The sequence below is a fragment of the Zosterops lateralis genome, assembly GCF_965231275.1.
Source record: "Zosterops lateralis genome assembly, chromosome: 12".
In the NCBI taxonomy this organism is placed as follows: domain Eukaryota; kingdom Metazoa; phylum Chordata; class Aves; order Passeriformes; family Zosteropidae; genus Zosterops; species Zosterops lateralis.
The window spans coordinates 13689434-13704806 of NC_139772.1; the positions used below are offsets into that span (position 1 = coordinate 13689434).

General features: G+C 43.8%; 1 protein-coding gene across 5 annotated transcripts in view; it reads right to left on the minus strand.

Annotated features, from left to right (window-relative positions):
* Positions 1–2739: 2739 nt before the first annotated feature.
* CTCF (CCCTC-binding factor) overlaps positions 2740–15373 on the minus strand; it is a 33970-nt gene continuing 21336 nt past the window's right edge. For all 5 annotated transcript variants that reach the window (XM_083870263.1, XM_083870261.1, XM_083870262.1 and 2 more), the window contains 9 exons: positions 14772–14942; positions 13984–14117; positions 12555–12675; positions 11621–11770; positions 10135–10295; positions 9558–9740; positions 9034–9169; positions 6335–6502; positions 2740–5323 (listed from right to left, as the gene is read on the minus strand). In XM_083870263.1, the coding sequence (XP_083726389.1) occupies positions 5142–5323; positions 6335–6502; positions 9034–9169; positions 9558–9740; positions 10135–10295; positions 11621–11770; positions 12555–12675; positions 13984–14117; positions 14772–14942 (1406 nt within the window). In that variant the 3' untranslated portion in view covers positions 2740–5141. The remainder of the gene's footprint in view (positions 5324–6334; positions 6503–9033; positions 9170–9557; positions 9741–10134; positions 10296–11620; positions 11771–12554; positions 12676–13983; positions 14118–14771; positions 14943–15373) is intronic.

A 15373-nucleotide genomic window follows, 5' to 3' on the forward strand; every position in this document is an offset into this window, starting at 1 on the left:
TCCATGTTTTTTCCAGGATGAGAGAAGTCCAGGCTATTGGTATCTGAACTTTTCAAAAGGGCACCATGTCCCAGCTTTGTCATATTCAGGATATTCAGGACACAGAGGGAGCAGCTGTCCCCTTTCACACATCAGAATGGCTTCTCTGGAAGACTTGAAGCACAGAGGAGCTCCAGGCAAGCTGCATCCAAAGCTCATTCCCCAAAATACTGGTTCCACATGTTGGAACATTGTGAGCACCAGTGCAGCAGGACATATACTCCAGGAGTGGGCCAGACATCCATGTGCACAAGTGTTCTCTACCTCTGTGCAAGCACAGGCACATCAGGATGTCCAGAGCAACCCCCTTCCTCTGTGTCCAGCAGAGAACAGCAGCCCAAGCACCAGGGATGGCAGCCAGGCCAGGCCACTGGCAGAGGCAGCAATGCTCCTTGGATCCATCCCAGCCCTGGCTTTCCACTCAGAGCCCAAGGCCCAGCTTTGCCAGCACTGGTAACAGCTCTTGGGTTGAGCAGAATTGTTCTGTCCATATACAGGCTTTGGATGCTGCCCTTGGATGCGTGTCCTCGGCATCTGGCTGGGATAATGCTCTGCATCTCTCATGAATAGCTCCTCTGAGGGCAAACCAGAAGGCTGCAAGAGGCACAAGCAGAGATCCCTGCCCAAGGCAGGAGCCCAAGCTCAAATCAAATAAAACCCAGTCTGTGTAACAGGACCCTTGACTGAGCAAGCACAGAAAAACCAGGTCAACTGAGCAGATCGCAAGGTAACATGCGAGGCTGGGGAACAAAGGAGGACATCCACAGGGTGTCAGCTTCCATTTTCACTAAACCTCTACTGGGCTCTGTGAAGAAAGTTCTAGAATGAGATCATAGTAAAAAAGTTGCTCAGAAATTGCTCCTCAGATTGGGGTTAAGGGCTAGGGCTAGGCTTAGGGGTGAGAGAGCCAAAGAGCCTAGAGCTCCAGGAACACTGGTGCTGGAAAAGGCCTGCCAAGGCCCCAGCATTGCTGCTCCTACACCTTTCTGATCTGGAAACCACCCCCCCCACAGGAATGGGCACCTTGACCCCAGTGGCAAGCTGCCCTGTGCCTTAGGCTAAGGCTTCAGAGAGCTGTTGAGCCTACAGCTCCAGGGACACTGGCAGTGGAAGAGGCAATTGCAACGGCATCACAGCAGGGTGATGGCACCTGTGGCAGGTACCTGCCAGAGACTGGATGTTGCATGTCTCACAACCTCTTGGATTGCCAGTGCCTGTGTCTGGTGGGAGGGGTCGGCCACGCTTGGCTAAAGGTGGGGCTGTGCCCTGCTCCCCCCAGAGTCACCCATACCCTGGCTGAGCTCTCAGTCATGGACTCTTGGGGTGGCAGTGCTCACCTGGGCCCTGAATGGCCAAGCCACTGGCAGGGCCACCTCAGGGGCAGGCACTTGAAGGGCTCAAAGGACAGAGCATGAGGTCAGCACATGGTGACAGCCCATAACCCTTCATGGAGTGGTGTTTCCTCAGATGAACACTACAGAGGCCACTCGGGACCAACCACACCTGGGGTCTTCAGACAAATACATCTCTCAGGCTCTTTTCCTTTCAGCCTCTCATTAGGCTGTTCACACACAGCCACCTTCCTCCCAGCTCTTCTGAATTCCAGGAGAGCTGCAGCACCTGGTTTGGTGTCACCCAGGCCTGGGTACTACAGCATGAGCTGCTGCACATGGAACACTCACAACGGCCAATGGAGGGCTCTGCTGGGGCACGTGTGGCACCACCTAAAACAAAGCCACTGCACCATCCTTCACACCTCACCTGTCACCACTGGGTTGAGCCACAAGGTTTAAGTGATGATGGTGGTTCCCCTTACAGATTCCAAGGACACCTTTGGTTTTCCTGCTCACCACAAAGCCTCCCTAGCTCCAGGCTTATGTAAAACCATCTCAGCACTGCCTCAGACTGAGACATCTTTGGCTCCTGAATGCAGAAGCCCAGCTGGGAAAGCACTTGAGGATTTACCAGTTTCTCAGCCAGACCTGACTTCTCACAGAAGCAGCCCTTATCTCTCGCACCTGCTACAGGAAACCTCCAGCCTGCTCAGGACTCCAAGCTTCCACCTCCAGACAGGCTTTCCTTGGCAAGTCATAGAAGGACCATCTCTAAAGACCAAGGGTAACAAGTCACCAAAAACCTAGTGAAAACCAGAACTAGCAACTCTTGTGCTTGGTTACAGTCTCCTAAGTAGTGTCATTTGCAGTGACTTCTGTACCAGCAGTAGGAGGTACTATCCTGAACCTGCAGTGACTGCCCACAGCTGGCACTCTAAGCTGCTGTCATAGGCAACTAAAAAAAAAAAACAACAGAAACTTCACCCAAGTACCAGTCTCAATTTCCAGAATGAAATGGAAACAATATTCCTGTTAACAAACCCACCAGCTATAACCATTTAAAATCAAATCACAGTCAAAACAAACAGAAGTCACAACTACTCCCATGTTACTCCAAGCTCAAGCTGTGAATGCCAACATTTGCATTTCACATCCTCCCTCCCCTACACACAGGGCAGCACACTCCGCTTTAAGGTCATGGACAGGTACCTTGCATTTGGCATGGGGCAGAGGGAACACCTGCAGCGAGAAAAGAGCTGGTCCCTGTTGACAGCATCCTTCTGGGAAGAGCAGCTCTTCCATCTGGAGATGGCTGCCAGGTCGCACCGTTGATGTACACAAAGAAAGCAGCCAGTGAGCACACGTGTTAATCCGTTATTATTTATTAGCTGTACAGCAGTATATTCTCCTTCCCAGCTTTCAAACCCCATTACATATTTTATAACAGTATTTTTTCCCATGTTGGCTTCCTAAAATAATGAAAAATATCACACAGTACAGCTAAGTACAAAAATGCATCAACCTAGAGTCTGATAGCTAAACTGATAGCTCTCTTAAAAGCGATACATAGAAGAAAAATTTGTTTGAAATCAGCAAGACTGAGGCTCTATAAAAAGCTTACATATTTTAACATGTGACATTTTCATATACAGGCATCATTTGTATTTCACATTATTCCTTTTTTTGTCTTTATCAGAGATTCAAAAATTGTAGAATTACTGACCTATTAATAAAATTTCCTGGCCCAGGTTGAGGGCTGCAGTGACCCACTTATAAATCACCACTTTTGTCTTAACATAGGATTCATAAACACAAAATACAACTACAAGACAGAGCAAAGAAAATGTATTTGTGAAATTATAACTCAAAAAGGTTAATTATATGTTTCAAATTGGTTGGATGGTCACATCCAGAGGGCAGTGGTCAATAGTCAGACTCCAGATGGACAGCAGTGACTGCTGTCCCTCAGGGATCCATACTGGGACCAGTGTTTAGTATCACCATTAATGGCATAGATGAAGGGATCGAGTGCACCCTCAGCAGGTTTGGTAACACCAAGCTTAGGGTGCAGTGACACACTAATAAGGACAAGGCCATCCAAGGCCACACCTGGACAAGCTCAAGAAGTGGCCCATGGAAATCTGAGGAGGCTTAACAAGACCCAGGGCACAGTGGTGCACCTGGGTTGGGGCAACCCTTGGGATCAGTCCAGGCTGGGAAAGAACAGATCCAGTGCAGCCCTGGGGAGAGGGACTTGGGGGAGCTGGTGAGGGAGACTGGATATGCCCCAGGGGTGTGTGCTGGGCTGCATACGAAGCCCTGTGGGCAGCAGGAAGGGGGAATTCTGCCCCTCTGCTCCACTCAGGTGAGACCCCACCTGCAGCGCTGCATCCAGCTCTGGGATCCCTAGGACAAGGACATCAAACTGCCACAGCGAGTCCAGAGGAGGCCGCAAACATGATTTGAGGGATGGAGCACCATTCCTATGAGGAAAGACAGAGAGCTGGAGGTATTCAGCCTGGAGAAGAGAAGGTTTGGGAATGACATAATTGTGGCCTTACAGAACTTGCAGGTAGCCTACAAGAGAGCTGGAGAGGGACTTTTGGCAAGGGAATGGAGAGACAGGACAACAGGGAATGGCTTTAAACTGACAGAGGGCAGGGTTAGATGGGCTCTTAGGAAGAAATTCTTCCCTGTGAGGGTGGTGAGGCCCTGGCACAGGTTGTCCAGAGAAACTGTGGCTGCCCCATCCCTGGAAGTGTTCAAGGCCAGGTTGGACAGAGCTCAGAGCAAGCTGCTCTACTGAAAGGTGTCCCTGCCCATGGCAGGGGGTAGAATTAGATGGTCTGTCAGTGCCTTCTAACCCAAGCCAGTCTAAATTTCTATAAAATACATTTTTTTGTGCTTCAAAACCAGATTTCACATGTGAGTTTCTCTTGTTCTGCAAACAATAGTCTGGGTACATTTTTTCTCTACCTTATCAACAGCTTTTCCAACATTTACACTCTATCAATTCTCTTGTCACTTAGTTTGAAAGGAATTAGAATACTGGGGTTTCTTTAAACTGCATTTTTGCATACCTCTTAATTAATGGAAAAAGATTAAAATGTAAAAAAAAAAAAGTTATTTACAAGCTTGACCATTACAGAAATGCTTTGCAGAAAGCAAAGCATATTAAGGACAGAAACCAGTTGGAGCATGCCAAAACTACCATGTGCAGCTGACTTGGAGAACCGGAGCTACTCAGTGGGAGAAAGCAAAAACAAAAAACAAAAAAACAAAAAACCAACCAAAAAAATATTTCAAAAGTCTAGAACCCTCCCAAGTCTGCATTTACAGTTAAAAACACTACCGAGAGAAGAGGCTCAAGGACTCTGGGAACTGGAAGGGCAAGTCCGGAGTGGTTTTCCACATACTCTAGTCAAGGCTTCCACTTTTGTATATTAAAACTTGGTGCATGTAAACACGGCCCTTGGACCAGCTTTACAATGCAGTTCAGAGCAAAACTAAATCAAGCATCTCAGAGGAAACCCTCAAGGACTCCAAAATATTTCCTAATGTTCCATGATCCTGTAATGCTAACATAAAACAGCAAGTTCTAGTTAAATCACATTCTAACATCGTTTTATTTCTCAGTATGTTTGGTAAAATGGTCTAAAATGATGCATTTCCCAAAGCCAAGAAAAAAGATTAAAGGAAAAAAAAATAGATTTGAGCCGCTTAAACACAGCCCAGGCCAGTTCAGTCAGCCAACGTGGTCTTCCTCCATCACCGGTCCATCATGCTGAGAATCATCTCAGGGGTGAGGTCTCCATTGGGAGCTTCCACTACAGCAGGCTGAGCTTCCTCCTCTTCCTCTGCTGCTTCTGCATCAGGCTCTTTCTTCACTTCAACTATAATATTTTCAATTTCACCAGTGTTCTGGTCTTCAACCTGAATGATTGCTGCAGCTGGAAGGGCAAAAACAAAGGAGGAGGAGGGGAGAAACAGATTACTTTACTGTTTCCAGAGCCAGCCTGCATGCCTCAAGCAGCTCTTGGGTAGATCCTTAAGATTCTTCCATGGCAAGGAAAGGTGAGGCCCACAGCAAGCACTACCACAGTGGGGAGCAATTCACCCCACCTCACTCACCCAAGCATCAAGCATCTATTTTCTTGCCCCTTTATGAAGATGGACTCCCAGGACAACAGTTCCAGTGTGCATTTTCATACTAAAACATTTTTCAAACAATGGATTTTGTAGAATAATGAATGAAACCAAACCCCATATCAATACATGGGCCTAAGGCAAAACTTAAATTTCATGGGAATTTAGTGATGAAAAATTCAGCATTAAATGTTTCCACAGAATAATTCCAGAGAGAAAACAGGCCATACTTTGTAGCATTGAGCAGACAGCCAAGCCACTGAGGAAGCCACCATCTCCTTAAAGAATCTAACTTCCTGTCCTACTTTGAGCCCCAAATTTATTTACTTCGACTTCACACAGTTACAATGTCTCTTCTTAAGGACATCCCTGTAGAGTTGAAACAACATCTACACCAGTCCTTGCTCAAAACTAACGGCCTGAAGCCAAGTTCATTTGTGGCAACACCTGCAAAAGCTAGCCAGATAAGAATGCCATGATGTTTTTACTGACCACTGTTTTCCCAAGGACTATATGTCAGCAGAGACAACAAAACTGGTACAAAAAGAAGTGAGCAGTTTCCCCAACAATGAAATGAAACAATATTAAACAAAAAATAATGTCCTATCTTTTTTAGCATGGCCTGAAGTGGCCATGTTCCCTCATGACCCTTGCAACAAATTTCAAGGTAAGTTCTTAGCAACGTAGAGACAAGTACAATTACCTACTTCTAAAAGAATCTCATTTGAAGGGATCACATCTACAAGAACCAAGGAAATCCAAGGAAAAAGGTGCTCAAGCAAGCAGGGTAAGGTAAGCTTCAATTAGTGACTTACGCTGGGATTGTTTTGGTTGCGCAGCAGTTTTGCCTGGTGGTCGTCCTCTTCTTTTCTTACTGGGAGGTGGTGCAGGAGCCTCTTGCTCAACTTCTGGTTCAGCCTCAATTTCTACTGCTGTCTCCTCCTCATCTTCATTATCATCCAAATCTGGTTCAGCATTTTCCTCTGTAAGAAAGGATGTCAGATAAATCTTCAGTTTAAACAGGAATAAAACATATTAATCTACAGAGAAGCACCATCAAATCCCACCCAAAAGGGATGAATTTAAAGGAGTCAACTCAGCCGAGAAAGAAGGCAAGTAAGGCCTTTGTTCAGAAACTGTTGCCACAGGTTGTTAATCTGTTACCCTCACTTAGAAGGAACAAGCTGTCCTTCAGAAAGCAAAAGGCAATTTAATTATATTAGATTATGTCGTAAAAGCTACTCTGTACATGCACAAAGGAGCTCAGAGACAACAGCACAAGAGACCAAATAACACCTCTGGGCTACTCCCAAGCCCATCAGAGGGTCCAACAGCCCATTCAAGTCCCACTCAAACAACACAGAGGGCACAGCATTGCACAATGGAAGGTGAGAATTCACAGCTTCCGAGGAACAAACTTCTTGTCCAGGACACTCAAGGAGAGCCACCAGGTATGAAACCCATCCCAGTGAGTCACGGGAAGCAGCTCTTGAGATCACCTTTGATACCATCGGCTGGGACACAACAACATGCAGGAGGAAGGCTACTTTGGATAGCACAGGACTATTTACAAGGTTTGGGGGAGGGGATGAGGTGATTTCAAGAAGTCTGGGGAAAATAGAGGGGCAAAAGGATAAAAGAGGTTCATCCCACATAAATTGCTGTAGCAGCCATTCCAGGATCTCTGTGAAATACAAGAACCCCAACAGGTATCCAGTCTCCTACCCCTCAAGCTCTCTTTATTCTTCACAGCACTCCTTAAAGTTAATAGGTGAGGACCCATTGACACGTTCAGAACGCTCTGGGCAAAACCAGAGCAGACAAAAAGCAGTGAGAGATGTCAAAGAGGATAATATTGTTTGGACAGCAAAATGATTGTCCTTTAATGTGTAAGGCTGCTCACTAGAGGAGTAGCTTCACCCAAGAATACATGGGCCACAAGGATACTTCTTTTTATCTAACTAAAGGGAAAGCATGTAGATGCTGCACAATTTTACAGTCACTCAAGGGATATCTCCCATGAGGAATTTATTTACTGGATTTCTCAGGTCTCACCTTTTTAGAGGTTCTTTGCAATTTCCCCTCGACTATCAATTAACATTCTCTCTAATGCTGGGCAGCCGGGAGACAAAACTATCATTCACTATTTAGTCTTTCCCCTCCTCCCTCCTCAAATTAACACAAATAGGTTTATTTCATCCCAGCTTTGCTCTTAAGTTTTAGGTATTTAGTAGTTGCCAAACCTCAGGAAACTGCAGATCACCAAATAAACACAACAGTGAATAAGGCAATTCCTCAAGAAGGTGATTAGCACATCTTTCTTACAGCTACTCAGCTCTCACTCGTCAATTCTTCATATCTACCAAATGACTCCTGAGCTCAACCCACACTTGGCGCTTCCACTGAGGCTGAAGGGATTCCCTCAGCACAGAACATCACGGCCATCATTTACTGTGTATCATCAGCTCATTAATAAGCCTGACTTTTGACCAGCTTCCCCCACAAAAAACTGTTTTAGACTAAATAAATAAATAAATAAAAAAGTTTTCAGAACAGGCTGAACTCCCAGATTTTAAGAACGCAATACCCCAGAATGCCACATCTTGAATTATCTTCCATCAGTTATTTTACCCTGCCTCCATTACTTTTTCATGTTTTAAATGGACAATTAGTTAATTCACCGAGTACATTTTCCCAAATATCTATACAAATAATTTTTCCAAATATCTATACAAATACGAGTTTAAGCATCAATTTCTACAGTTTTTGAATCAAGATTCGCAAATCATTTGATCATACTCATCCTAAAACTTGTTTGCCATGTAAGATTTTCAGATACACAGTCTAGCCAGAAATATCCCTGTTCTCCCAACCTACACCCCTTAATTAATTACATAAAGCACTCGAGATAAAAGACTAATCAGCAACACTCCTTTTGCAAAACCATCTTTGAACTGGTTGGTCTTGAGATTCTACTTGGCTCTTCCTGTTGAAGACATGATAAGTTTTTCATCTACCAGGAGACAGGACTAGGACTGAGTTTTTCCTTCATATTAATCTCCAGCCTTCCCCCACAGAAGTAGCCAAACTATTCAGTGGTGGAGTTGTCTGGACATGCCACCAGTAATGGTGAAGAATGATCAAGTAACATTTCATAGCAACGCACTGCAAAAACCACACAGACTTTCAGAGTCCCACAGTGGGACTCTGAAAAAAATTACCACAGAGTTTCCCACACAGGCAGGACAGGAATGGCACAGCTGACATGAGGGGTGTGAGACAGTGTTTTTTAAACTACTGTCTTGGAACAGGCTTGGGACAGCAGAATCTATATTATCCCTCACAGGCAGTACATCCCTCTATACTTGGCCATGTATCACCACATTCTGTGTTTGCCAACCAGACAAGACTCTTTCAAGTGCCAGAAGAGACCTGCCGAACTGGCAAACCAGCAGCTAACACACACAGTGAATCACAGACCTGTAATTCTCAGAAGGTACTGAGCTGTTCTTACCACTATCAGAAGAATCTTCTTTCTTAGAACGCATCTTTCTCTTTCGGCCACGTTTGCCTTTCTTTGTCTCGCCTCCATTCTCTCCTTCCCCACCATCTAGGCCAGAGCAGTTATCAGCATGTCTGGCCATTGTGTTCTACTCAGTGAAAGATTAAAAACACAAGAAAAGTTAAAATATGCATTAAATTCAAGATTAGACATTCTGGCTCTGTGTTTTCAAACACATTTCTGGTAACTGTGTCTTTTGCTTTTTTAAAGAGAGATTCTTTAGGAGGAATGCGTACATTTATTAACTTAATGAACAAAGTTGCATTTCCACATTGCTCATTATGTCAACACAAGTGTGTGTTGGTACCAACTTTGAATTCTCTCTCTTTTCTCCTCAGAGAGAAGGGATCTATCAAAAGACTCACATTTTACCCAGTACCTCATCCATCTTTCCTTCTGGGTAAACAATTCCCTCCCCTTGGCTAAAAAAGCCTCATTCCACCCCAACCCTCCCCAGTCCAAAGATACTCCCTTACCCTGCGAGTGAATGTTTTGCCACACTTGGAGCAGACAAAGGCAGCAGGGACAAAGTTGGGATCATGGTATCTCTTGAAGTGCATGTCGAGGAGCTGCTTCTGGCGGAAGGTTTTGTCACAATGGCTACAGGCATAAGGCTTTTCTCCAGTATGGGTCCGTTTGTGCATGACCATGTGCCGCTCCTGGCATGGACAGGAAAAATGGAAATTTGCATAAATGGATACAGAAAAATGAATTTTCAGCTAAAACAAGGCCAAAATTTTATTGTTAGTATCAGGAAAAGCATGATTCCACAGCAATGCAAGAACATCTTGATTGTTGTTCATGGCATATTCAGTCCTAGCTGCTTCCATCCTATACGGACTCTTATCCCTTGGTCAACGGGTACAGCATGTTTGTGAATCAGAAGGTTCTTCTGTACAGGACAGAATCGCATCAAGAAAGGGCCACTTGTATTCTCCTTTACACCCTTCAAAAATTTAGACAGCTAATTTGATCTTGACAGCTGGTCAAATCTAACAGCTAAGATTTCCAACCTGTACTTTCAGCTGCTGTCCTAACACTCCTATAGCTCACCTGTCTGCAGGCATAATCACACTGGTCACACTTGAAGCGCTTCTCATTCTTGTGGGACTTTTGATGCTGGATGAGGGCATACCTCTCATGGAACACAGCGTCACAGTAGCGACACTTCTTGCCCTGCTCAATGTAGGAATGCTGCTTCCTCAAGTGGACACCTACAGGAAAAAGAATCAAAAGTTTTCATCACCAAGGCTTTCCTAGCATCAAAGATGATCCCACGGCTCTTCAGTGATCCTCCCTCCCAAGCTCAGCTGAAACAGTGGAATAGTTAACTTAGGATTCAACTAAAAACCTGAAGGACTTTCAAGTAAAACCAACTAGAACAATTTCTAAACAGAGCAAGAGCTTGCAAAAACTATTAAGATTTTCCACAGGATTCCATATTTGGTTATTAGCTGCAATCTGTGCTGATTAAGGATTTGAATCTGATGACACATGATTGTCAAACTAAAATGTCTTGTGGACTGTTATGTTTAAGACTAACTTGAACTGCCTGGATACAGCCAGAAGCCAGGTAATTCAGTGGAGGAAACAGGATTTTCTGCAGGATTAGAAGTCAGAGTGACAGGACTAGAAGGCAATAGGGATACCAACAGATAATCCCCAACAGAGGTTTTAGTCACTTCTTTAAAATCCTCCAACTAAGAGCATACCACAGCTGCACGAGGTAGCTTAGGGTAGATTAAAGCATTATTAGAAGAAAAATTCTTCATAGCTAACATTGGTCTTCCTCTGTTATAAATCAGCTTGTTTGCTCCTGACATCAACTGACTGCCTTCCTCTCAAACTGCCTCTCACTGTAGCACTTGTCTTTACTGGAAAGGAGCCTGCCTTCCCATTACTTGGGTGATAATTCTGCTTAAAGACAGAAAGTTCTGCCAAATCATGGCTCCTTCCCCTCAGCTGCTCTGGCCACAATATTGTTTGTCACCTTCTAGAAATGTAAGAGCTTGCCTGCTGGAATCACACTGGGTACTGCTCTCTAGATCAGCAATGTCCTACTGCAAGGACTCAGGGCTTTTTTGAGCACACAGCTCCAAATCCTGAAAAGTTAAATGCTTGGCCTAATTCAAACCTTTTAACTTGATGAAAATATCTCTGCATGGAACTTAATGGCCTCCAATGTGCAGGAGGTTAAGTCAAGTGATCTTGCTTTTCAGATCCTAATCCTTATGCTGTCAAAATGTCAGTCCGAGTTCAATAAATGCCTTGTATCTATGGGAAAACAGTAATTTACCTTGTATGCTTGGGGGAAAAAAAAAATCAAATAATGAGAAGAAACTGAAAATTGTTCTAACTTGGAGCAGCCATGGTAAGCTAAAGGTGTGTGTTACCAGGCCCAGATGTGAAGCTGTGCTTCATGTTGTGCAGTTACCAGACTGGGTAATGGGTTAAGAGGCAGTGGTTGGGTTTTGTGAACTCTAATTCTGGGAAGTTTTGTACCATCTTCAGCACATGGCCACAGTTGGGAGACACGTACCCAGGTCACTCTTTCTCGCTATAACAGTATCACAGTGAGGACAGTGGAATTTGGCCACATTCTCCGTGTGCTTCTGCAAAATGTGCATCTTCATGGTACCGCTCTGGGTGAAGCGAGCGTGGCAGATGTAACATTCATATGGCTTCTCTCCTTCAGGAAAAAATAGAACCAGTACTTTTATTAAAAAGAAATCTCACTAAGAAGTCCCAAACAACCTCCCAGAAACTTGAAACATGCAGCTAGACAACAGAAATTGTAATTCTTGAAAGCTCTCAATAGCATCTTTCTCTGCAAGTTGTAGCTCCAGTAAGCATCTTTCTACAAAGAAACTGAAGTTGAATCCTTAAGGAAGTGAAATTATTCTTACTCTGAGAAATGCAGGCAATACTGTATGCAGGCTGCCAGAAGAGAGCAAGTGACATGAGATTTTTTTGGGTGGAAGTTCTGAATGTTCATGTATACATAAAAGGGCATCTTTCCCCCCTTCAATTTTAGCAATATGATTAATTTGGCACTGCAGTCACATTCTGTGCTAAAATCATCCCTATTTATATTGAAGAAAAAATTAGCATCTTTATGAACAAACATGCATGGGATGCTTTTAAAAATGCACTGAAGCATGAAACTGCAAATGGCTCTACCCTTCAACTAACTAGAACACTGCCAACAGAAGTTTCTTCTGTTCATACTAGAGGTGCCTGCATTTTACCACCTCACAATCAAACTAGAAATCAGAATCCTCCAAGCTCATTTCTCAGTGCAGTAATTTCATCAGGTTATAAATCTGCAAGTGCTTGCAAAACACGGTGCCTTCTCAACAGCTACACGCTTTATAAAGATTTTATATTAAACTGCACAATAATATTTGCTTGCTGTGTATCAGCAGACACAGTAGCCTCAGCACTCTGACACAAAGAGAACATGGCATCAGTACCGGAGTGGGTCCTCATGTGCCTCTTCAGTTTGTAGGTGTCTCTGCTGGCGTAGCTGCACAGGCTGCACTGGAACGGGCGCTCCCCGGTGTGCGAACGGATGTGGCGTTTCAATTTGCTAACCTGGAAGCCAAGAGTAGGACTGAACTTAGTACAGATGAGCAAGCCAGATTACCAAAACTACAAGAAACCTGTCAAGAGTTTAAGGCAGTTTATATTTACTTAGGCACAAAACCAAACAAGCACATTTTAGTGACATTTTCCCATTGCACACACTTGCTCCTGCCCACTCTACCTCACCTCCCAGTCACCTCTCTGCTTCACTCCCAGTCTTGCCTGATGCTTGTTCCCACACTCACCGAGGCCTGATTTACACTCTGTGCTACCTTACTGTTACTGACCATCTCAGCATCTGAAGATACCCTAAATTTTAAAATATCCTGGAGAGACACAGGGAAGTGGTGTGGGGAAGCTTAATTCTTTTCTTCTCCTGCTTTTATTTAGAAGGTACAAACCCAGCTCAAAGCAAGAACACCAACAGTTATGGCATTTTCTACTTCAGCCTGATCACGCTGCTTAATCACCAACTTATGCCTACAAAAAGCAGCATGACCTCATAAGGACCAACTTGGTTATTCTTTCCTAATTTATACTAAGAAAACCTCTGCAGCATAACTTATTCAGCTCTCAAACCACAGGACCTGAAGTGACAGCACTGCAGGCACAGCGTGGGCAGGAAAAAAAAAACCCTGAAGCCCCTATTCAAGCTCTCCCACTGTAGCCTTCTTCCATTGCAGACATCCCATTTTTTAAAATTTTGTTGCTCATCATCTGGCTCAAATTTCCTTTCACAATATAAAAGCTGCCCTATAAAATATCTAACAATACTGCATGGAGAGAAGGCATTCAAGAATGTCTAATCTGCTCAGGCAAGTTAAGCTATCATCTAACATTAGCAAAGCTGCTTTTTACCAATACTGAAACAAAGGCTCATTAGTTCTAGCTACAGACACCTTCATGGCATAAACAGATGATGTGCAGAATGCATGTTTCTAAAATGGGAGGGCACTGTGGACTGAAAGGATATCCCACTGCAGCAGGAAACGTCTGTCTCCTTTAACATGAGGCACACTACAATTCCTGCAATCAGCTTAAAGGACAAATAATTTAAGAAACTGTGACTACTATTGTCTCCAAAGAGGAAACAGGTATCACCTAGAATTTCTGTAAGTGATCTCAAACTACTTTCTGATTCACTGAGGAAACCTCACCATTTGCTTCCCAGAGCAGCCCTGATTTACAACTTCTTTTGCCCAGAGCCTTTCAACCAAATGTCCAAAGAGGAAATGCCTAAGAACAGAGTTTGTAACAGATGGTGAAGAAGCTTTGAAGCGCACAAGGAAGCACTCAGCACTGTAACAAGTCCCATACCTCCACACTGGCATAGTCACACATGGAACATTTGAATGGTTTCTCGTGGGTGTGTTTGTAGCGGCGATGCCGAACCAACTCTCCACTGGTCACAAAGGCCATGTCGCAGTCTGGGCACTTGTGAGGGCGAGTACCTAATGGTGTGCAGCAAGACAGGAAGGCAGTGACACAGAGATTTAGTGACAAAAGAAAATATGAGACAGTGCTGGTTGTGGGTTTTTATTTTATGTTTTTAAAGTGAATTAGCAACACTGCTTTCATGTTTTGAAAGATTAAATTAGAGCAACAGAATGCACAAAAGTCAGAGGTTTTGTATAAATAACTAATAGATTTAAGATCTTAGAGAATTAATATCCTTTCAGTGAGGAAATAGACTCCTCTATTTTTGTACCACTTGCTTGTTTACACATCAGAAACCAGCTAGTTAGAAATAGCTTCAGTAAGCAGAGAAAATGAGGGATTATGAATTACAGCCTTTTTTGGCAGTAGGGCACAAGCTGAAAACACAAGTGCTAATGCTCAAGGCAAAAAGAACATTTCTGTAACTTCAGGTAACTTGAGATCAAGCCTCAGCTCAATTTTGTACCTGTGAACAGGACAAGCTCTGCATCTGACCTGGCCACGCAGAAAACAACTACACCATTTCCTCTTTTAAAAAAGAAGGAACTTCCTTTAAACAACTTGTTCCATAAGAGGAATTAGGAAAATAAGAAGGGTCTGTCTTCAATCTATTTGTTCTGATGGTAAAGCAGATTCTACAAAAACAATGTATGCAAAACCAAGAGTACCTGTGTGAGTGTTGAGGTGGTTCCTCAGCAATGTGACTGTCCGGAAAGCCCTGCCACAGAGATGGCACTTGTGTGGTCTTTCATCGGTGTGGCTTTTCATGTGGCGGTCCAGGTTGGAACGACGCGGACAAGTGTAACTGCACAGTTCGCACTGGAATGTCTTCTTTACACCTGTCATGAAGGAAATCATCTTTAGTCTTTGACAGTACTGTGGTCTAACGTAAGAGGAAAGACTCTTGAGGTGTAACTACTGCAAGGAATCACCATGCATCACTAAATCCAACCGCATTGCCTGTGGCTGGTTTGGATTCAATTTTCACTGGTATGCCAGCACTTAATGTTCCTTCTGCACTCTAAAAAGGGCTCCTTAACTTAGTTTTAACAAAAATCAAACACACTTATTACTGTATTCTGCACCATCTACCTTACCCAGCAATTGGTTAGGAAAAAGCCCACAGAATTAATTATACCATTGGCTCCTGATGTAAAACATGCACATGAACTGTTACATGTGTAGTACAGCAAAGAGAACAATCTTTTCAATCATAGTTGTATAAGAATATTAATGCCACAGTATCATACTTGTGGAAAATGATCTCCCT